The sequence below is a fragment of the Poecilia mexicana genome, unplaced genomic scaffold (assembly GCF_051168715.1).
Source record: "Poecilia mexicana isolate PSO_F unplaced genomic scaffold, ASM5116871v1 scaffold_12, whole genome shotgun sequence".
Lineage (NCBI taxonomy): Eukaryota > Metazoa > Chordata > Actinopteri > Cyprinodontiformes > Poeciliidae > Poecilia > Poecilia mexicana.
Window position 1 is genome coordinate 6,512,986 of NW_028263381.1, and position 24,352 is coordinate 6,537,337.

The 24,352-nt window shown below is 40.3% G+C and overlaps 1 protein-coding gene across 4 annotated transcripts; it reads left to right on the top strand.

Annotated features, from left to right (window-relative positions):
- The first annotated feature begins 8,964 nt into the window (after positions 1 to 8,964).
- Positions 8,965 to 23,759, top strand: egfl7 (EGF-like-domain, multiple 7). Of its 4 annotated transcripts, XR_015764831.1 has the most exons (10): positions 8,966 to 9,429; positions 15,609 to 15,787; positions 16,260 to 16,382; positions 17,213 to 17,325; positions 18,323 to 18,418; positions 18,547 to 18,741; positions 22,156 to 22,232; positions 22,489 to 22,651; positions 23,335 to 23,426; positions 23,527 to 23,759. XR_015764831.1 is itself a non-coding variant. In XM_088010827.1 (9 exons), exons 2-9 carry the CDS (start codon positions 15,708 to 15,710, stop codon positions 23,352 to 23,354), a joined length of 867 nt encoding a protein of 288 aa, XP_087866953.1. In that variant the 5' UTR covers positions 8,965 to 9,429; positions 15,613 to 15,707; the 3' UTR covers positions 23,355 to 23,759. The 4 variants fall into 4 exon arrangements, 3 of the variants coding, with proteins under 3 accessions (XP_087866953.1, XP_014823971.1, XP_014823972.1); XM_088010827.1 differs by having other exon boundaries at positions 8,965 to 9,429; positions 15,613 to 15,787; positions 23,335 to 23,759; XM_014968485.2 differs by having other exon boundaries at positions 8,967 to 9,429; positions 23,335 to 23,759.
- Positions 23,760 to 24,352: the final 593 nt, after the last annotated feature.

Consider the following 24,352-nt stretch of genomic DNA (forward strand, 5'->3'; position numbering starts at 1 on the left):
TACGGAGCACGATACCTTTTTAATGAACCCATCATCGGGAGGTAACGACACCAGGCTGGTATTCTCCCTGTGGTTTTCTGCCAGCTCCTGTAAATTGAAACAGGTCTGCGCTCATTATAAAGCCGTTCGCTGGGCAAGCCGTGCGACTAACATCAACATCAGTAAAGCTACGAGCAGACGGAAAGAGCGGCACTGTGTTGCAGACGAGCCAAACACAAGAAGTCATAATCTTAGAGGAGGCAAAATGTCGTCCTGTGCAAATTAAAATGTTTTATGAACGACTGCTCCCTTTAATTCAAAAGTAATGCCTGATAACACAAATTGTCTTTACTTGACTGGAAAGTTCTGGTTTTGCTATAGATCATGAATCGAAGGTTTCTCAAATTGTGTGGGTTGCTTTGGGACCTCGTTGGACGACTCGTCGATGTGCTCAAGGCCACTCCTTGGAATGTCCTCCGACCGTCCCCAGTTTGGATGATGACTCTCACTGTGGTTCCCCTGCAACAGAAAGACTGAGGAACGAGTTTGCAACCCTTTCCAGAGAGACGGACGTGTTTACTCATGTTATATACAGCTCTAGAAAAAATGATGAAGAGACCACTGAACTGAACAGCCATTGAAATCCTCCTGGTTACACCACCAAATATTGATGTCTGAACTCTTCCTAGCCCTGATTTGATCTGATTATTCTAATTTTATGCAAATACATACTAAAATTTGGATTGGAACTTTGGAAAAATGTTGTCAATAGTTCATTGAATAACAGAACATTGTTCATTTGACTCAAACAGACACTATAAAAACACTATAAAAAGTAAAATCAGAGAAGCTGATTATTTTAAGTGGTCTCTTAATTTTTTCCAGAACTGTATGTCTGTTGTTAAAATGTATTAAATGATCTGAAATATTTCACTGTGACAAAATAACACTAAAAGCAGAATTATCCACAGGGATAAACACTTTAACAGCGATGTTGCACAATAAAAAACAAAGAAAAAAACAACTCACAACCAGTGAGCGTAATTAATTTCCTCCTGATAAATAACTAAATATGTCAGATTTTGTCAAGAAGTCATAAATCCAACTCAGTTAAACTCTCTCCAGTCGTCGCTATTGTTGGCGCCGGTCGCGGAGTCGGGCCACCCTCGGTTTTCATCAGGGAACACCGAAAGTCAAACTTTCCTTTCTTCTTTAAACAAATCATTCTTGTGTACGGCCCTTCAGCTGAGACATGGACTGTCATCACCATTCATCATGCAGGCCTTTCGCGCAGCTGACCGGATCTGCAGGCAACGTCTCGTCTGTCTGAAAAAAAAAGAAGAAATAATGTGGTTGTATCTGTCCTTTCATTAAATAGCATTATACCGTACAAGAAAGTACCAAAATGTACAAAGTGTTGCTGATAATAATTCTTTTAATTTAGCATGCTTTGGTTGTATATCTTAGACAAGAAACGTTAGATTCACTTTAATCGAAGAGCATTTAGCATTTTCACAACAAACTCAGTTAAAATGAAAATGGGAAAAAAATTCATTCAACCAACTTTAAAAAATTACTTTTGCTCACTCTATTATTCTGATTTGAATAATTATGAAGTAAAAATGGTTCAAAGGAAATTTTTTTTCATTGTAGTTGAATGGATGTGGATGAAAAAATAGATCTTTAGTTCACCCAGTAGCAGAGTTTCGCTCCTCATGCATAACTGCGCATCCTTGGTACAGTTCCTAGGCGTCTGAAGGTATCATGGTCATCTGCTCAAGTAGTTTTAAGTCAGCGTAAACACAGCGGGAAAGTTCATCCATCACTCTGACCAGGAAGTGGATTGCTTCGCTGATCCAGGCATACATGTGGTCTGGTGGAGAACGTGGAGACTAAATTCAGCCGTTTGCGGCTGAAAGCGAGTCGGCTTTTACCTCGGTTGTTTTTGATATTATGCAACAGCAAAAATTCTTAAAATCTAGGTGCAAACACACTCACATTGTCTTGAAACCAAGGGGTGTTCAGAGGGTGGCCAGCGGAGGGTTTGTGACACTTGGAATTATTTTGTGCTGTCAGCAGTTCACGAATGCAACAAATTTTCCCCTCCGTTGAATGTAGCACACACACCTTTTGCACATTTTGAAGGATGTGATTTCTAATAAGGAATCTGTGAACTTTTAATTGGAAGATAAAAGCCACAACACTACGTATTTTAATTTACTGACCATATTTTTGTCATTTTACTTCAGTGTGATAGTAAGTCTACAAAGATTCACCAGCTTTTTATGTAAAACATGGACTTGAACACACTCATTAATTAAATGTGGCTAAAAAAAGTTATCTTTTTGTTGGTGGAGATAAACTAAAAACTATTTGTAGACTAACAAAATATAAGACTCAAAAGGTAAGGAGATTGTAGGGCTTTCTTTTATGAAGGCAAACACCTAACACCCCTTTTCAGATATGCAATAATTTATTCTTTTCTGCTTGTTTTATTAAAATATCAAAGTAAAAAACAAACTATTTACTATAAAATTATGTCCCATTTATCAATAAAACCTTATGTCAGAGTACTTTCAGCTTAGCATTTTTGTCCCAGAGTGCTTTGAAGTTGGAGCACTGCTGCTCTTTGGCCATATTGGACAAAATATTAGCATTAGAGTCATTTTTGCTTTTTGAGTCGATCTGCCTCATGGATTTCTTCTATTTTAAACGTGTCTCATTGGTATCTCCAGCTAATCACTGAGGCAATTCCACTTGTCTGTCATTCTTCATTTTACTCACACTTGTTCAGTCCAGTTGGGTGTTTCTGTTCAAAGAGCTCCATTTATTAATTTTACACAATATGGCCAATTGTGTAACGTTGGAGATGGATTTTTTTTAAAGTGATCTGTTGAACAGAGTGGCCGTTTGTTGCTAACAAATGATGCGTGACCTTTTCAGTGAGATCACTGCATTTGTTCATACCACATTTAACATTTTTAACATCAGTTAAGTATTTCACTGCCAGTGTTTATATATATGTTTGCAGTTTATTGCTGTAAATGCAGTTAATTTTGACATCTGAGGGTTTTTAAGTGATTTAATTCAATGCAATATTTATAGTCATAACAACTAGGTTATATTTGGGTGTCATCATATAGTGCATATAGTACAAGTGCAATTCTATAAAGTACAATAATAATGATAGAAATAGAAAATAAAATGGACTAAAAGGGAAAAGTGGGGCAACTGATGATGTATATATTAAAGCATGGTTTAGTTTTAAACTCCAATTAATCCAACATTTGTTCATATAAAATTACAATTTTTAATTCAGTCTGCCCATCATTTAACTGTCTAACGTCAAATTAAGAAAATAAACACAGAATGAATTTTGCTGATTCATATTTTCCCAGGATTTAGCACAGAGTTTATTATTTCAAGTCACATGAAGATGAAACACTATAAAAAAATATAATTTAAGAATATATATTTTGCTATAATATATAATATATATAACAGTTATACTATTGTCAAACTGAATAAGGTCAAGCTGTCTCTCTAACCTGTTAGCAAGTTTGTGAGAAAATCTCTTTAAATATTCTGAAATAACTTTCTTGAGGAAAGACATGAAGAACCTAGCATTTTCTCTCTCTTTTTTTTTACATCATCACGGTACAGAATGTCATTCAGAAAGTCAAGTGAACTGGTGAGTTTTTGTTTGTGCGCCGAAGTGACCGGTCAAAGCCTAAACTGAAGAGCAGTGACCTCTTTTTGAGGCTTCAGACAAAAGGAGATCATCAAGACGTTTTTTTCTAGCAGCGCTTCCAAAAGACAGGCTCTACGGGGTTGTCTTAGAAACACAATGAGGAGGCATGTCCTCCCCCAGCCCCCTGCCAGGGGAGGCTCTTGTTTGAGTGGCACCCTGGACAACTCAACAACAGATTGAGGCGTTCCCGACGTTCTGCTAAAGCATTAAAAATCCATCCTTGTGTGTTTTCACATCTAAAAAACACACAAAGATTTGTGTGATTTTTTTCTAAGTCACAAACTGTGATAATGATGAAGAATCTCTATGAATTGTTATAATAATTCAGTTCAAGTTTGACCAGTCAGTCAGGTATTGAGGTAAAGATGACTCCCTAAGAAAAACTGTGAGATAGTAATTATATTGAAGCTCCAAATTAGACGATGCACATCAGATACCAGCTTTAACTAACCATGGAAAATGCTTATGCTTATGCATAACATCAGCATAATGTTATGCACATGTTACTGTCTCCAAGTGTCCCTAACACTTGGAGACAGTATAGGAAATCTACAGAAGGACAGAAAACTTTATTGGAGCACCCCCAAGGCTATGCCACCCTAGGCAAAGAGCCCATATCAAAAGCTGCCACTGTCAATTTCACATACAAACACAAAACTACACAAATAAAAGAGAAATGTGAACTTGATTGCAAGGAATTCGTGAAATGTGGAGCTCTTTTATATATATATTTTTTATTTCATTAAGAAAATGCAACAAAATGACACTCGGAGCTTTCCATGAGTTCGTATCTTTAATGACGGACGGACTTTTGAGTGCTGTGAAAAGTACCAGTGAATGTTCAGATCGGTTCCAAGTCGACAAGATTAAGCCTGTGTCTCTTCAGCCACATCCTGGCTGCCGGAGCGCAGGAAGCGCCGGGACCACTCTGGTTATGTCCAGGATGGATCTGCAGGAGTGCACGGCTCCAGCTTGAGGAAGACATGGTGGTGGTGGTGGTGGCAGGGCCTGGAGGGCAGGATGTCCTGTTTGGCTGCTCAGCTTCACAAAAGGAGCAGAGACGCAGGCTGGATCTCTGATTCTCTCAAGGAGAGGGAAAAAAGAACCCTGTAGCTTATAGCTGAACACATTTAGCTTCTAATTCAACAAACTCAAGATGTTCGTATAGAAATTCATATCAAATTAAGATAAGTATGTTCAACTGGTCCGATGATCATGAGTTCTTCAACAAAACATTAACTTTTTGTGATGACAGGAAAAGTGTAAAGCAGAATATTAGAGCATTGCTGATAGTGAGTTGTGCTTCCCAAATGAACTGCAGCCAGTTGTTAGCAGCTTCAAAGTTTATTCCCTATTAATGTAACTATTGGCAAGGTATTACAGATTATGTATTTCTGCATCAGTTGCCACGCTGATTTACAGAACAGGTAAAGGCAAGAACGAAGATATTGGAGAATAAACCTCAAAGCAAGTCCTGTTTGTAGTCTGCCATTAGCCTGGGTTTTGCCTTCCTCGAGATTCTAATCTCTGTTCACAGCTCCGTCTGGGATTTCTCCCGCAGACTTCGATTTCTGCAGCAGAACTTCAACCCGGCCAATCAGCGAGCAGAAAGAGAAGTTTTAAACTTTTAAAAAGCTTTAAATGTGAAACTTTCAACTGAATCTACACCTCCTCCATCAGGCAGTGGTTTCTCAAAGCTGAGGCTCCAGACTCTGAACGAAGTGACGCGTAGAACAAGCGTAAAAATAAGAGCAATTCTTGAACGAAATATGGCAGAGGCAGGTCTATGCTCTGAGATGTTTTTCTAAAGAAACCAAAAGACTTTGAGACGTGGATGTTCACCTTCCAGCAATATAACAACAATGCTAAATATGCAATCCAATCTAAATCTAAATTAGCAAATGAGGCCCAGAATTGCATTCTCCGTCTTAAGTGAGGTGAACTGGATAACTATGTTGCTTTTGTGCAGCACAATCAGACTAAAAAATAAAGATATCGCCAGTCAGCAAACACATATTTTCACCTTGAAGTGCAGCAGAGCCACACTGTAATCTGTCCGTCCCGCACATTTTGCATATTTTACCTTTTCCCAGATTTATTGCGGGGTTACATTTGCCCTCCTGTTCATGCCCCAACCAGGGTCACAGCTACTGCCCTTTAGTAAAATCTGTCAGGTCCTCTCTGACGCAGATCCTTTTCCTGTCAGGGTGAGATTTTTATTGTTCCAAGGGTGCAGCCTGCCAAATCTCGCTCCTCCAGTCTTTTCCTGTTTCCCCCAAAAGAGGAAGCGCCGCTCGGCTTCGGCTCGCTTCCATCCTGCATCTTCTCTGGGACAAATCTGGAATGCTTGGAGCTGCAGAACGTAGCTTGTTGCGTGGCCAAGTCTTGATTTCAAAGAATGAAAAGAGTTCTTTAAAGAAACACACCCTTCCCACTTTTGGTCTTTGTTACACAAGCTTTTGCATAAAAAAAAAAAATGGATGTAAAGAGGAGCGTACTCTGAAAAACCCCCATGATGGTTCACATCCTCCAGTCTAACATGTCCCATCTGAGCTGTAACCCTGGAAGGTGTGTGCTCACCTGCATCCCTGAAGTAGAAAGTTCCCATGGTGCCTCAGCACGTAGGCTCTTTGTTATTGCTCAGAAAATAGCTCTTTGTGCGCAGCGAGTGCCAGATCGAGCATTCAGTCATGGTAGGCCCACTAATAAAAGACCAAACACTGGCCAACCGTCAGCAGTAAAACTAAGTTTAGAACAAAAAAAATATACGAGTCATTATTTTAGTCGTTTATAAACAACAATCCAGGTAAAGAGGCAGTTCAAGTTATTGAATAAGCAACTTTATTTATCCCAAAAAGGGGAACTCAGTGTGCAGAGCAACGTAACAAAATAAGACAGAAGAGAAGAAGAAAATATATAGAAACAAAGCCTGAAGATCTGAAGAAAAAGAGAAAAGAATAGAGAAATATAACAGAAAAAATTAAAAAGTACAAGAAAAAAGGAAAATATGAGGAAAAAATGCAGAAAAATTAAAAGGTAGGAGAAAAGAAGAAAGAGAAAATACAAGTAAAAACTGAAAATGTAAAGAAAAAAATATAAGAATGGAGAAATATAACAAAAAAACTGAAAAAAGAAATTAAAGGCAAAATATATGAGGAAAACAAAAAAATACAGGAAAACTAAAATAAAAAAGGAAAATACAAAAAAAAAAAAAAAAAAAAGAAAAGAAATAGTTGCCAGATTGCAGATGCTGCGAAGCGTCCTGGATGATGCCATACTTATAAAAGTTGTTTCAGCACGCATACCAAGATCAGTTCGCCACACAGTCAGAGTGACAAACGCGTCCTTGTTGTCTGACATCTCTCAGTCTGGGTGAAGGCAGAGGAGGAGCGGCATTTGTCTCTATTCACACACTTTGACAGCTGCACCCCAAAACAGGGCCTGTCTGAATGCAGCTCTGGGACTGCAAGGAAGGCCTGCATAAGACAAACAGAACACCTCCAAAAACTAACCAGGAATCCTGTACTAATTGTCTTTCAGATTCCATTAAATCCTTTAAAGGTCATTTGTTTTTACAAAACTTATTTCAACTTTTCTTAAGAAAGGCTTCCCAACGGCATGATACTGCCCTTGCCATGTTTCTATGTGTGGACAATCAGTTTAAAATTATTATTATTTAATTATTTTTTTTTTACCTTACTCTTCCCTAAACAAACCCTATCCATGATCTCCACAAAGCATCTGAAAATAAATCACACACATCTGGATTCCAAACATCTAAATGTGTTTGGTTGCGATGTTTCTTTTTAGTTAGGGGTATTAGAGTACAGGGGTCGCCATCTGCACACAATATTTTTCAGATCAAATCATTTTAGGCAGGAACCGTCTATTGTTTTCTTTCAAGTCGACAATGTTTGTGCTGCTTTGTGTTGATCTTCTTTCATATTTAAACCAGACTAATTAAACCATGTAGATGTTTGGTGTCATAAAGTGACAAAATGTGAAAACACCGACTCTGACAGACTCTTTCAATGGGACGCGAAGTTTAATTAATGTGTTTGATTGTCTCCAGTTCAAGGAAACAATTCACCTGGTGTCACAGAATGGATGCTTGTTCACACATTATTTATTTTTTTTGTCTTTTTGGCGTTTTTTATTTGCATATTAACAAATTGTCTTGGTTTCATTTTAAGCCATTTTGCAGAAACTTGTAGTTCTGATTTCTGAATTTGTGGATATTTTTTCACGCTCCAACCACGATCAGTCCACCCCCAGAAACGAAGAAAGAAAAATGCTAATCTCTAATAGCTCTATACTTTTTTTTTTCTTTTTTGTCATAGTGATTTCAATTAAAATCATCCATCTACAGCGGCTTGTTCCCATAATTCTTTGAGCATTAAGAATTATGGGAATATAATTCCCATAATTCTTTGAGCACCAGATAATCAAAACCTCTGACTGGACTACTTTATTTGACTTTTTTTTCTTTTTCTTGCATGAAATCCTGAAACAACTCTTGGTCTTCCTGAATTCACCCCAGCCTTTACCGTTACTCAAGCTTCCATTCCTTAATTGCAACACAAACAGAGGAAACGGGCTCCTGAAAGTCTTTCGCAGTCTCCATATGGCTTCATCCAGCTGTGTTGGGGGCACCGGTTATTTTAATCTTCATACAGGGAGAGGCCGCTTCTTAGAGGAACAGAGGGCCGTTTTTGTTTTCCTTCTTTTTGTTCTGACGAGTCGGAGAACCAAATTAGAAATTTTTTTTTCTTTAATTTTATTTTCTGGGCCGTACCTTATGAAACACCGACAAATCCAAGTCACGTCAAGGCTTCTAGTTATCAGAGGGCTAAAATCTACACGAAAACGCTTCTGGAACTCTAAATTGTTACGTCAAATATTCAGTTTTTCCTACATGTGAGAAATCTTGAACATCTACCATAACGTTTCGGCTTGCGTTGCACCGACCTTTGAATGTTTTTGCTATTCTTCAAACTTTGGGCGACTCCAAGGATTAACGAGGTTTGCACTGGAGCACAGAATGGAAGGGAAGGGGAAAGAAACTCCTTATCGTGCCGCTCTTTGACTTCAAGCTGCAATTTCCCAGATTTGATCTCAAATGGTTGTAAACATGAGCCTATGTGAGCTACCCGGCCTTCGGTGGGGTTGCACAGAGTGACCTGGTTCAATAAATCGCTACGAGCAACGGCTACTTTCTGCTGAGCTGCCAAGGCAGCGCAAGGGCAAGAGGTGAGGAGGCTGAGGGCACGTTGCCCCCTTAAAGATTGCGGCGCTCCACAATGGGAGTCCGAAAAGTGCTTCAAAATCAGATTCCAGCAGTGTTTGTGCAGGAGAAGGCTTTTATCAGCGGCAAACACTCACAGGAAGTCCGGTTTGGGGATTGTCCGTCCAATTCCTGCGTTCCACAGGAAGCTCAGCATAAAAAGCAACTGAAACACGCCCAAAGACATTTCATTTGTCGCCAGTCGGCTCGCAGGGAGCACCTCAAATTGGTCGCAGGGGTGGGTTTAAGAAAAAAAAAAAATTATCTGCATTTTCAAGAGCCCAACGAAAGTCAAGCCTTAAAAAGAAACTGGGAGCATGGAGAGGTCCTCTGAGCCAGGGGTCCGGGGGCTCGCGCCCGGGGCCGCCAGTCAGCCTGCGCGCGCACACACACCCGGTGAACGCATACTGCCTGGGTAAGATCAGCACACAGCTCACACATCTGCATTTTAACAACGTTCTTTCTGCATCAGTCTGTCGTGGAAGTTCATTTTCAAAAGTATTACATGGGTTTTGTTTTCACAATGTTAAAAGTAACTCTGCTTTACACTAAAAAGAAGTCAGATTTAGGATAATCTGGCCATCTTTTTTTTCCCACCTCCAGGTATATACATCAGGCTGCAGTGCAACTATGCAAAAAAAAATATTGCGTATTAAAATAATAAATGGATATGTAGGGATTATAATGTGGCAATGCAACAAATAATTGGTCATAATTCAAATCATATACTAAAGAATCAGATATTTTTTCCCGTTCATTGATTGCATCAAAGCTGAAACAAATAAAGCATTTTAAAGCCTATAAAGGCATCTGCAAACATCATGTGTTTTCATGCACTTTTTTGAGTTCAATAAAAAGCAGATAAAGGCATTAATGGAAATAATCTTGCAGTTCCTTCGATAGAAACTATAACTTCTATATGGTCTTATAACATATATGGTCTTAGATGTAAACATATCATCCAACACCAAAAGTGTCTTAGTCCTAAAAGGTGATGATAAAAACATTCATTTGTAAATGCATAGTTAATAATAACTATTCATACATGTAATATTTTGAACAAATTTTTTAAAATGTACTTAACAAATAAACAAGACTTCAAGCCGCCAGAGGCTTTATGAAATACCTAAATTAAATTAAACTTGAATGCATCAAACATAAAAATAAATAAATAAATAACTCAAAGTTTATTATTTCTGCAACGAGATCCTAAAAATGTTGGCCATGTCCACTAACTCCTGGGTGAGGCTGAGAGTTAAAATAACACAGGACACTGGGATATTTTGATGAAATAAATAATGATACAAGGGAAACATATGGGAGATTAAAACATAACAAATTATGAATTGAAAAACTATAAGGGCTTATTTTGTATTAGGTGTGGCATTCCAATTATTAAACTAGCTAAGGGAACAGAACAGTAAAAAGTATTTTAAGATGCACATATCAAAAAATTGTCTTACCATTGTCTGTTTTTATGAATTTATTTAGCTTATCTCTTTTATTATTTATTTTAGGAGGTTAAAAAGACCAAACAATGAATAAAAATAACTTTATTATTAAGACAAACAAATGAAAAGATCTTTGATCATTTGGTCAATATTACATCACTCAGTCAATTAAGTCTTAGCCTAAAAGAAATGGACTCAATCTTCTCTACTAACTTTGTTCGACCAGCTGCTGTCACCGGGGCGTCAGCTTGTTTAGTTTATCGGTGGGTTCTGAACGAAAAGAGTGAAAGCGGGGGGGGGGGGAAGTTAGCATAGCGTGTAGAGTGACGTAACCGCGGGTCCCCTCCAAATCGCAGCGGGACACCCAGCTGGAGGAGTGGGAGGAGGTCCTTCCATCACCCCCCATGCGCTCTGTCTGACAGTCTGAGCTCCAGGAGAAACCTGACTGCTGGCGGAGTGTTATCCCTGGACTTTTACCTGAACAAGTAGAGCGGTTTTACAGACGCTAGTTGGTTTTCAGTCGTCGTCACTGAAGGACTGTGTTCTTACTGGACTGACTGTGGGAAGGCTGATTGTTTTGCTGAACGGTTTGTAGTTGATTTGTTTCCCTATTCGTGCACGCGCTCCGACGGTACCGACTCCTTAGTCTGTGCGTGTTCGTCCGCAGCATCTGCGTTTTGCCTAAAGGGACTTACTCCCTTTCTCTGTCCGTTCCGTTTTATTTCTAAGAGTCTTTAGCGTCACTTCAAGGTGTGGGTTAACGTTACGGAGAAGCGTAGAAGTGATGGACGTGGGTCTTAGCGCTCGTATCTTAACATTGATGTTGTGAAACAGCACCACCCGGTGGCAGATGTGAACAATACAACCGAATCGCTTGGAGTTTAGGTTTTAATGCATATATTAATTTTGTTCTTTTGGGGAATAATCAATCAGTTTAGAATTACTAAGACTGTTTTGGACTTAGTAATTCTAAGTCAAAAAAATTGTCTGCATCTGCTTCTAGTAATTAGAAGCAGACATTGCACGCTTGTCTGCTTCTAAGGCTATTTTGATACAAAAATGTAGGGGGGGAAGCAGTTTTCTTGAACAGAATTATCCTATTTAAATTTGACCAAAAGAGATGAAAGATTGCAGCAAAAAAAAAAAATCCCTTTCGTTTATTGCCAAACACCTTTGTTACAGTGCTTACACTTTGCACACCACAAGGGTTGTATTGACCTGTCCTGCAGATAAGCAAATAAAAATGTGGTCACAATGACTTTTACTTCCTTTTTCTTCCTTTCTCCTCTTGGGTTCTTTTGCCGCCCACTGGTGGAAGGGCGTCCCGGGCAGAGAGCCATATTTCCCAGTAATCAAAACCCACCACTTGAGAAACAACTCTGTTTATTCACAGTTTGACAAATTTGCTAAAAATAAATTAGCACTGTGGCATCTGTGTCTAATGTTTCTCAAATTAAATCTTCAGATCAGAGGCGTTCACTATTGAATGTGACATTTTTGGAAAAACAAACAGATACAGATTTCACAAATTTATATCAAACCAAAGTTCTGCTTTATACATACAGGTGCTGGTCATAAAATTAGAATATTGTGATAAAGTTCATTATTTTCCATAATGTCATGATAAAAATTAAATTGTCATATATTTTAGATTCATTGCACACCAACTGAAATATTTCAGGTCTTTTATTGTTTTAATTTTGATGATTTTGGCAAACAGCTCATGAAAACCCAAAATCCCTGTCTCAAAAAATTAGAATATTATGAAAAGGTTCTCTGAACGAGCAATAAAAATAATCATCTGAATCAACAAAGTAACTCTAAACACCTGAAAAAGATTCCTGAGGCCTTTAAAAACTCCCAGCCTGGTTCGTTACTCAAAACCGCAATCATGGGTCAGACTGCTGACCTGACTGCTGTCCAGAAGGCCATCACTGACATCCTCAAGCAAGAGGGTGAGAAACAGAAAGAAATTTCTGAACGAATCGGCTGTTTGCAGAGTGTTATATCAAGGCACCTCAGTGGGAAGTCAGTAGGAAGGAAAAAGTGTGGCAGAAAACGCTGCACAACGAGAAGAGGTGACCGGACCCTGAGGAAGATTGTGGAGAAGGGCCGATTCCAGACCTTGGGGGAAGCAGTGGACTGAGTCTGGAGTAGAAACATCCAGAGCCACTGTGCACAGGCGTGTGCAGGAAATGGGCTACAGGTGCCGCATTCCCCAGGTCAAAGGTCAAGCCACTTTTGAACCAGAAACAGCGGCAGAAGCGCCTGACCTGGGCTACAGAGAAGCAGCACTTTGGACCACTGTTGTTCAGTGGTCCAAAGTACTTTTTTCGGATGAAAGCAAACTTTGCATGTCATTCGGAAATCAAAGTGCCAGACTCTGGAGGAAGACTGGGGAGAAGGAAATGCCAAAATGCCAGAAGTCCAGTGTCAAGTACCCACAGTCAGTGATGGTCTGGGTGCCATGTCAGCTGCTGGTGTTGGTCCACTGGGTTTTATCAAGGGCAGGATCAATGCAGCAGCTATCAGAAGATTTTGGAGCACTTCATGCTTCCATCTGCTGAAAAGTTTTATGGAGATGAAAATTTAATTTGGTCTGGAATCGGCCCTTCTCCACAATCTTCCTCAGGGTCCGGTCACCTCTTCTCGTTGTGTTGCGTTTTCTGCCACACTTTTTCCTTCCTACTGACTTCCCACTGAGGTGCCTTGATATAACACTCTGCAAACAGCCGATTTGTTCAGAAATTTCTTTCTGTTTCTCACCCTCTTGCTTGAGGATGTCAGTGATGGCCTTCTGGACAGCAGTCAGGTCAGCAATCTGACCCATGATTGCGGTTTTGAGTAACGAACCAGGCTGGGAGTTTTTAAAGGCCTCAGGAATCTTTTTCAGGTGTTTAGAGTTACTTTGTTGATTCAGATGATTATTTTTATTGCTCGTTCAGAGAACCTTTTCATAATATTCTAATTTTTTGAGACAGGGATTTTGGGTTTTCATGAGCTGTTTGCCAAAATCATCAAAATTAAAACAATAAAAGACCTGAAATATTTCAGTTGGTGTGCAATGAATCTAAAATATATGACAATTTAATTTTTATCATGACATTATGGAAAATAATGAACTTTATCACAATATTCTAATTTTATGACCAGCACCTGTAAGTAATATGAAATGACTATGTGGTTGTCAAACAAAACCAAACTGATGTATGGCTCATGTAAGACGTTTATATGCTCACTAGTTAGCCCCACAACAGGTTGTCCAGCATGACTGATGTAAATGAGTTTTGTTGCTTGTGGACTCTTAACTGGAAGTGGATCCCCTCATCAAATTCTCCTTAGAGCCCCATAAAACTTTGGGCTAGCTCCGATTCTGTGTTTGTCTCAAACGTGATCAAAAATGTTTATCATGAATCGTTTTAAATGAAATGCACATGTAAAATCGTTTACTATTCCACTTTTTTTTTTGCATTCGCCCTCCTGCTGTAAATTTCTCCTTTCTTGTGTGCAGACACACTCAAAACTCACATGCAGCAGTCGTTTCAAAGCTGGCCCCCCTGCTGGCCCACTGTGGTTTATGAATGAACACAGGCTTTCCGATGTACCTCTGGGCCCGTGGCCAGCGGGGAGGGATCACAGAGACATGCACGCTGTCATCCGAGGATTACCATCGTCTTCAGGATAACTCCGCTTCCCCGACAGGCTGCACCATGTTATAACCTGCGATTGCACTCAGAGGGCTTTAATATGCTGGGAGAGATTTCCCAGGGGTTTAGTATCTGTGTTAAAACTCGACCCACAGGCTGGCAGAAGCTGCTCTCAGGTCAGCTGGGTTTCACAGGTGGTCTTGTTTTTTGTTTTTTTTTAATCCTGTGCAGTATGTAGTAATCGGTGTGAGAGGTGTTTGTCTCTCCTTCCTGGTCATCTCAGAGTCAGAGAAGGTGTGGGCAGGGCCGGTCCAAACTTTTATGAGGTCCTAAACAGGGTTACAGTAGAGGGGGCACCTTTAGTTGAGAGCATTTCCTGTGTATCCATGTTGGATGGGTTTTTTTTTGTGTGTGCATTCTTTATTCTACATCATTTGCCAAATTTGATATTGTGTTAAAAGTATATTTATAAAAAGAAATTGGTTTTAATTTAATACTTTGCATGTTTAACTCTCAAAAGTTTTCCTTGCTATTTGTAAAATAATTATGAGCTATCACTGAAAAAACAAAAAAGTTTATAAAATAAAAAAAAAAAGATAAAGAACACAAATAACTACAAAAACAGAACAAAGTAAAGCGTTTGAGCATTTTATTGAAGAAAATTACCTGGACAATGAAATCCAAAACTAGATTTTGTCACTAAAAACATGAAGTTGCTGACAATTTTCAACTGAAGAGCATAAACAACACAGAAAAGCAGCACAAATGGAAATTCACACACAAAAAATGTAAAACAGGCATCGCGAAACGCTTAAGAAGAAAAAACTAGGTGTATCTTCATTCATTTTGTAAAATGTTCTAATGTATATATATTTGTTTACTAGTAGTAATTTATTACTATTATTTGTATCACTTTTTGCTATATTTTTTGTTCTTTAAAACAATTTCATCCTGAATTTTTTATTTTTTTTTTTGGCACAGCAAGCCTTCCGTACCTCCTATTTAACCTACCACCTACCACGACAGAGAAACATCCTCAACTAAAACACGCTTTTCTTCTCCCACTGGTTCTCAACACACATCAGTAACTCTTCTGCAGTCTGCTCTTCACTTGATCTCACTTGACGACTTCCTGCTCTTGAGTTTTAGCGTCTAAAAGCTGCTCTTCCTCACCTCTTTTTCCCCTCCCGTCCTCCTTTTCCAATGCTAAACGACAAGCCTCCACAGATTCCCACTGCTGTCTGCTCTGATTTAAAGGCTAATGTTCTGCTCCGAAGCCGGTTCGGCTCTCTGAGACACGACGCAGCTGACGCTCGCTGAGCTTAGTCCTGTCCCTCCTCGAGTCTGCGGATAAAGATGACCTGTGGCTTCTCAGGAATGAAGCCATTTTTCTCTCCGCTGAACTTTTTCCAAATTTTCCCATCCAGATTGTGCAGAAGGAAATGTCATGTTTAACATGCCGTGATCTAAATGGTTTTTTTTGTCTTTTTACACAGGTAGCTGGGGCCGTCGCAGACATCCTCCGTCATCCTCCTCTTCCCTCCGAGAAAGAGTGTGAGAGCCCCGGCGAGGGAAACGTGGGAAAGAGGAAGACGATGTACCAAGAGGTGCTCCTCTCCTCCGCCCTCCTCTTCCTCCATGTGATGGGCACTCCCCAGTTCTTCGGGCATCATGGGTAACGGCACTCGTAACTCTGTTTGCGTTTATCGTGGCCGGTCACTTGGGATGTTCCCAAATGACAAACATTCAGGAGGTCAGTCTCCCAGGGGCCAAAGCTCAGGCGATTAGGAAGGGAATAGTTTTGCTGTCATTTTTAGAGCTGATTTGGGTGGGGGTGGACAAAAATAAACTAAATGAAGGGTTGAGCGCAGACAGACAGGTCAAAGGTCAGCTTTTAACCAGGGCACAATCAGGAGCGATTGTACAAGTCAGGGGTTTTAAATAGGCATCTGGTACTGATATCGAGGTAAGAAAACATGTCAAAAGTATCGATTTTAAGCCCGTATGAGATGCCTGAGGAAGTGTTTTTCCTACTGTCGTACAGCGCTCGTCTGTCGCTGCACACTGCCACTAAGCTGGCTGAAGAGAAAGGTAAAGCAGGCAAGAAAGTTTGCTTTAACATGTCATTTCTTTTTTCTGTTTTCCAGAAGGAGGGCGTGCAGCAGCGACCTCCGACACAATGTCATCCTGGCAACAGAGTCCTACGCCCAGCCGGTGCACAAGCCCTACATCACCCTGTGTCAAGGCCATCGCCTCTGCAGCACATACAAGTAAGACGCTCACACTTTTTTTTTTCTTAGTACTCACACAAAGCTTGAAAATGGCAGTGGGATGGCCAACATTTTTCAAGAGGGGGCCATGACCCTCCTGGTCCATCTTTAGGGGCACCACTGTAAAAATTTAAAAATGTAAAAAAAAAAATCTCTACCCGGTCACAGCGCTGTCAAAACAGAGTTTTAATCAAGGCATCTGCACACGTAAATAACATCAGACATGGCTAAGTATGGAGATGGAGCAACACATCTTCACTTTCCTTCACAAAAGGACACCCATGCTCACAAACCGTAAATGCACACAGCAGTGGGTCACGATGGCACATAGTTTTGAGTGGAATCTAAATATCGAGCACTTTGTGTAACGACAGGAAATGAGCTGCCTGCCCGCAGAGACCAGTGCTTTGTTTATCTTGGACTCCACGCTAGCACACTCCCAGTTGCTCTCCTAGCCCTTTACCTTCTCCACATTTTTTAAATCCCTGTTAGCTTTTCTCTCACCAAAGCTCACTTTCGCTTTTGGTCTGTTTTCTTGGATCCTCATGCAAACATGTCTCCAGTCTCTAGTTTTAGCCTCAATTTATTGCTCTTAATTCCCCCCTTGCTCTGGCAAGCTAAACACACCGCATTCTCAGCCGGCTGAAGCCAAAACAGCTGATTATAGATCTGACTTCACATCACTGCTAGCCTCTTCTCTTCTGAATCCATGGCTTGACTGTTCCACCAAGTTACTAACACTCATCTATGGTCACGCAGTCTCATCACAGAGAAAGCTCTGCTGTGCCTCAAACGATCCGTAACCTCTGTGGTTTCGCTTGTCTTCACAGAACAACGTACTCTTTAGCTTACCGGCAGGTAAGCAGGATAGAGTCGGCCTCACATTTCTACCCAGACTGCTGCCCCGGTTGGCGGAGATTTCACTCACACAACTGCAACCAAGGTAAAAGATAGTTTTAAAATAATTTTAATGGTTGAACTGTGCTGCCATCTTTATTTGACCTAACTCCAGATTAGCTAGTCCTGAAGGAAAGCTGACAAGTAGTCTGAAACGGGCCAAGACAGCAGGAACTTTTAACAACTTCTATTTCAAAAACAAAATATTACCAAAACTATACATATTGTTAGATTTGCATTGGAGGCTATTTACCAACAACCTGATGAGTGTTTACACAGGAAATAGAGAACATCTTCCTGTGTGAAACCACTTCTGATAATTGGACATTTAAGACGGTTTCCACTCTGTGTATTAATGCATATTAAAGTATGTTTGTTGTGTGAACAAATATATCTGTTGTGCAGATGTTAGCTCTTCTCAGGCAGCTGTGGTCTCCAACATCAGAACATACTGCTGGTTCACTGCAGTAAAATACTATTTTAGATTTAGATTTTTATATATTATCATTATTATTATTATTGTTATTATTTTCTATTATGCGGTTGCTTTAATCAGAAACATGTGTTTTCTAGACACAGGAAGATAATTGGTGGTGCACCGTCTCTATTCTACCAAATGAAAACAATCTTTTTCGTGTAAATACAGTGTATGATGCAAACATGAGGACGGTTTAATGGTTCACAAAATAGTATTCACAAAAAATAAAGATTCCAATATTATAATAAATATAATGGGGTTTAATTTGCTGTGCAGAACTCTGAGATTTTTTTTGTCTTGATTCACAGTTTACTGAAAGAAAACAAAAACGTAAACAGGTCCGCATTAGATTTCTCTACTTTAACCTGCCATTTTCATGCGATGCCACACTTTGTGTCCCTCTGGCTGATCCAGTTTTATGCCAACCAATTTGGCTCATATCAGAAAGAAAACACGTTCATTTCACCACAATATGGTTTGCCGAGTCGATTTAAAGTAATAATCATGAATCAGTTGTGTGTTTTTTTTTTTTTTTTTAATTAATGTTTTCGGATGTGTTCCAAAGCTCTGTGTGCAGAACCCTGTGCTAACGGCGGCACCTGTTTGAAACCCAATAAGTGCGCGTGCCCTCCCGGCTGGACCGGACACCGGTGCCAAACGGGTACGCAGAAATCACATTCAGATTCACCTGAGGAGCTGTACGTAAATTCATATGCATACTCACGACTTGCTTTCTTTCTTTCTTTCCTTCTTTTTTTTCTCTTTTTACCCCTTTTTTTCGGCTGTCAGATGTGGACGAGTGCGGCGGGCGGCAGCCGTGCGCCCAGCTGTGCATGAACACAGCTGGAAGCTACAGATGCGCCTGCAGAGACGGCTTCACGCTCGCCGGAGACGGACGGTCCTGCCACCAGCTTCCACCTCCGCCGCCGTCTCCGACACCCACCCAGGGCAGTCGGGCAGCAGTGGGTGGCCACGCCGACGCGGGTAAATGAGCGCCGCGAACTGCGAACTGCATATTTCCATGTTCTGCAGCGGGACAGAGGAAGAAAACATGACCAGCTTCGCGGTCCATTATTACTTTTGGTACGCGCTATGCCACTCTCAACTCGTACCGTGAGTAATAATGCACTGCGACTGGTGCCGACTCCAGACTGATGTTATGCGCGGCTGGCTCCATGCGGTGAGACTGGGATCGTTTGGACTTTGATAATGACTGCTCGCCCCGTCGCTGAAGTAAACATCTGCATTTAATCCGGCTCCCGAGCTAATACACACATGTTTTCACCCTACACACTCCATTAGTTCCCTCAGAAATGTTAGACTTTTGTCTCTTGGAAAAAAAGCCTTTTGAGTGTTTGTGCACTCTTCTCGTTGTCTTTCGGTTCCTCACGTTAATTTCGCAAACTGAAGTGTTTTGTTGGGGTTTTATGTGACAGAACGACACAGAGTGGAGCATAATTATGTTGTGGAAAGAAAATTGTGTGTGGTTTTCAAAAATCTTTACCAAAAAAAAACTAAAATATACTGTCATTTTTTTTTTTTTTTTTTGTCAGTCAGAATCACCTTTAGTTCCAGTTACAGCTGCAAGTCTTCTTCTGTTAAGATCATTTTGGTTAAAGTCTGGACTTTGACTGGACCAGTCTTACACATGAATATACTTCAGTCTTAACCAAGGTGACTTCTAAAGACAATGGAAAGGTGCAGCAGTTTTATTAGGGGTATTTAGGAAGACTTTAGAAAGAACTTACACGGGCCCCAAATATTTATCTTTTTTTTTTTTTTTTAAATGTGCTTTGGTTAAAACTGATTGGCCCGAATCAGGTAAGCTGTATTAATATTTTTGGATTTTTCTAAACATAAACACTAGTCAAGTATTTGAAAATTATTAAATTATTGTACATCGTTTTAAAAACAAAGTGGAGTATAAAGATCTACCTATAAACGTGCCATGATTTGCATCAGTAAAAATAATTGTTGATTTTGAATGGGGCACCAAACCTGGCTCAACCCAGAGGCCCCCATCCTTCTAAATCCGGCCCTGGGTATTTGAGTCAAGGGGATTTAATGTCACACTTTAAAAGACAAACTCTTTTTGGAAACAGAAATTGGGAAACACTTCCACGCCACAGCTGTGCTCCGGTTTGTGTTGGTGGCTCGCATTAAAATCTCAGTATAACACATGTAAGTTTGAGTGTTTTTTATCGTTACAAAATGTGAAAAAGATCCAAGTTTTCTGCTAGGCAATGTGGCCTCAAAACAATACACAACCGCCTCCACCTCTGACTCTGCTTTATGTCTCCAAATGCTCTTGACCCCAAGATTTTCCTTTTAAGTCCCATTCCGAGTCCGCCTTATTGCTCTTTTGGGAAATTGTGCAACAACAACAAATAAAAAAAATAAATAAATTGAAGTAGACATAGTTCTTTCCTGATTTCTTCAACTCTTTCCAAACTGGGGGATTTTTTTCTTTTTTTTTTTTTTTTTTGGCGAGTCACCTAACTGTGAAATCAAAAGGGGGAGATTTGGACGGACAGTGGGGAGGGGGGAGGGGGAGGTGAACGCTGTCTCCAGCTCTCAGAGTGAAAGAAATATCTGTGCATAAACGAGAGATTGCCAAATCTCCCAGGCCTTCCTCCTCCTCCTCTCCCTCTTCCTCCAAACTCCCCTCCATCTATCAGAGTTTCTTCTGGAAACTGACCACAAGCTCCGAAGGTTCACCTCCACGGCGACGTGATGGATCGGCTGAGTCGGCGAGAAACGCACAGAAGAGCAGAAAACACGACAGAGGATTTAGGGATTTTCTTTCTTTTTCTTTTTTTCTTTTGCTAGAGTGTGCCTGCAGACGGGCTTCTTGCGAGCCGTTTCGCTCGAGAGACGTCTTTCTCTGCTCATATACACACATCGGAGGGATGTTGATGGAGATCACGAGTGTAAACAGAGAGAGCTGACTCTCGCTCTGCCAAGATCCATTGGATTGCATTTAGGCTTTTCAGCCTCCCGCCTTTTTACTTTTTTTTTTCCTTCCACTCTGTTCTTGGCCGGGGCTTGTGTTCTCATTCCAGCTCCATCAACTCTGTCTGCTGGGGGTCACGCACCCCAGTTTGTCCCCCCACAGCCTCCCTCGTCCACCAATCTTTTCCCTTTTGCGCCTCCTCCTTAGCTTATTCCACTCCAGTGTGGACCACATCTGGGAGAGATTGAACATCTCCCCGTCTGTCTGCAGAGGTGCAACCAGAGAAGTGGAAGGAGAGGCCGGGTGAGGGGGGGGGGTAAATTGGGGGGCGGTTGTTTCTAAATCTGCATCCTGGTCAGAGTCCCCGTCTCTAGAAGGAACAGACGCTACCGATTCACAGGAGGGTTTGCTCGTCTATTTCTGGTTGCATCGCAGCGTTTTGACCCCCTGGCTGTTCCCATGGCTTCACTGCCTTGCAAAAAAAAAAAAAAAAAGAAGCATCTGAATGGCTTGAACTTTTTCACTTCTTGGTCACAGAAAGTTGTGAATAATTGTGAAGTTGAAGGGGAGAAAAAAAAAGTGATTTTAAATGATCATTTTAAATAAAAATGTCACCTTTGAATTGAACCCTATTTACTCTGAAATCACTAAGTGCAGCCCAGAGCAACAAATGACCATTCAGAAGTTGCTTTATTAGTGGAAAAAAGTCTGTAATTTAAATTCAACATAAAGTTGTTCTATGAAGGAGTCTGTAGTTTGTTAGAAATTAGTATATAAAAAAAGTTTGCTTGCTTTTTTTTAGTAATTTTATTTTCTATTTGTGGCCCTTGGAAAGATTTAGTATAATCCAAGCACAGTACAGATTTAATAATTTTCTTTTACTTTTGTTTTTTCGGAGCTGGTTCTCCCAAACAAGAGAAGTTCTTCTCAAACTGGAAAATATAACTCCTAAGTGTTTGACTTTTATTAACCACATGTTTGGCTTGCATAAGCAAGCAGCACATTTATTGTTATCAATAAAAGATAAATAAAAGAAAACACGTTTGTGACCCAAAAGTGCTTTAAACCTGAAACTTTGGATGGAAGCCTGTAGGTGTCAGAATAGCCTAAGTGACCCAAAAACCAATGGAGAATCTCTGACAGCACCAAAAAAATTCAGTCGATAAATATCCAGGTGAAATAAAAATGTACAGATTTTAGATTTTAATTTGACACATAAAATCCTAACAAAACACGCTGACATTTGTTCTTGATTTCTTTGACCTATATTCACACAATTTGCTTGCAGCTTCACAGTCCAGACGCTGTTTTTTTTTTTGTTTGTTTTGTTTTGTTTTATTCTAAATTTTGGTTTTTAAGTGTTTCAGTCACTCGTTACCCGCTGCTAATGCGCAGTCGCCTATAAATCGTGACGCGTGTCTGTTTGTCTGCGTGTCTCCTTCCAGGAGGAGGCCTGGGCCTGGTGGAGAACGTCACAGAGGAGGTCCAGAGCCTGAGGAACAGAGTGGAGCTGCTGGAGAAGGTGAGTGAGCGAAGTCCTGAACTCCTGTTGGTGTTGCATAGAAACCTCCTGCTCATGACGCCTCTCCCCCTCATCACCCCGTCTGGCTCCACGGGAACCTCTCTGATCTTTCCTTGGCGTTAAAAAACAAAACACACCCCCCACCCCCCACCTGACTTATTGTTGTTCCTAATAGCCTACCCTGAAACAACACATCATTATTTCGCTTTACAAGGTGGCTAAACCTTTGCACCTTTTCCCCTATCGCGTCACGCAGAAGCTGCAGCTGGTGTTGGCGCCCTTCAGCAGCTTCTTCCCGCTGCCGCTGGACGACAGCTTCCCGGAGAAGACCACCCTACTGTCCCACTCCTTCCGGCAGCTGGACCGCATCGACTCCCTCAGCGAGCAGATCGGCTTCCTGGAGGAGCGCCTCGGCACATGTGAGCAGCCGAACGCTCGGTGTTTGATTCCTTGTTGCTCTCAGAAGAAGAATTTATTTATTTATTTTTTAAATAGCTGGATTTAGTCCAAAGTTATAGGAAAAGTTATTTTCCAGGAAAGAAGGGTTCCAGATAGCAGCTAAAAGTGCAGATAAGACGATTATATTATAATGTAATATTGTTAATAAATTTATTATTAATAATAAAATGAAATAACATGATTAAATCTTGAGCGTGTAACATCATAATGTCCCTGAATGTGTAGTGATAGCTTAAATATAAAAGAAAAAACACAAACAAAGTGAAATATTTGCTCTTAAATTATAATCTAATTAAGAAAGAGTCGAGTAAAGTGTCTCCAGACGAGTTTCCCGGCCAAGAAATCTCATCTGGAGACAATAAAAAAAATTAGCATTTAATTATAAATGCCGCAGCTATTTCCAACAATCGGTCTGAGGTTGTCCAAATAATAGTTTTCAATGGTTTTGTGCTACATAAATCCAACCTTCAAAGCTCCTCGTTCGTTAAAACGCCTCCAGAGGCGGGAAGGATCGTCGCTCTGGAACGGCACCAGATTCTGTTTTAACTTGAGCAGCACGTTAAAAATCTGACATCTTTTTTTTTCCTGCTCCTTTCTGTTCATGTTCATGGTGTCGTAACTCTTTCCACATTCTCTCCTCCAGGCTCTTGTCAGGAGAATTAGCGGACAAGAAGAAAGTCGTCAGGAGCCGTCTCAGAGCTTTTATTACGCTGTGACGCATGCACCCGCACAAATGTTTGAAGATTTTTTTTTAGTTATTTTTCCACCATTCCAAAATGAAAAATTCAATGAAATCTGTTTTTTTTTTTTTTTCTTTTTTCAACGGTACCTGCAGCAGCGGGTCGGCCTCGCCGCCGCCCTGCGTCGGTCGAAGCTCGACGTATCTCCACTCACATCAGTGCAGCTGTGTTCTCCTGTGTCAGAGCTCCATCCTGGTCCCGGGGCCTTTTGCACACATCTGTATTTATCTATTTAAGTTATGGTCACCTGTAGGCATTCCTAAGTGCTCTTAGTTTTGTAACGTTTTCTTTTTTGTAATAAAAGTCTGAATAAAAAAAAAAAAAAAAACGTGTGTATGTGTGTTCAATCAGTATCAAACACATAAATGAATGCTTTTCAAAAAATATATTTTTTGTATGTTTTCAATGAAAGGCTGTAGGATGGAATTAAATACAGGACAAGCCAGGGATATAAAACCTGCTGAAGCGACACTGTTAAAGACTTTCTATAAAGATCAGAACTATGAAGTAGCAGGTATCCTTGTGAGATGCTTTAGGGTGTAATAATTTTATTATTCTAATTGATCTCTTCAAGTCATATTACAGGGTTTTGTAAGATGGGTTCATGGCAGTGGGTACGGTTGCTCCAATGATAACAGTGTGGCTGGTTAAGGTAACCGTGACCCTTGCTCAAAAAAAAAAAGAAAAAAAAAAGGTTGCATTTGAGAGTCAGAAGTCAGATAAGAAAAAGATTAAAGCCTGAAGCAATCGGTGCCTGATCTGATGTCAGAAATATGTTACGATTACAAAACACACAAAAAAAAAAACTTGATTTTTTTTTTTTTCATTAATAGCAAGCTGCCAAACCATCTGCTTCGAAATGAGTGCTGATGGACGTTAATGTCAGTGAATCGTGAATTTAAGACTTTTTGACGTGGCTGC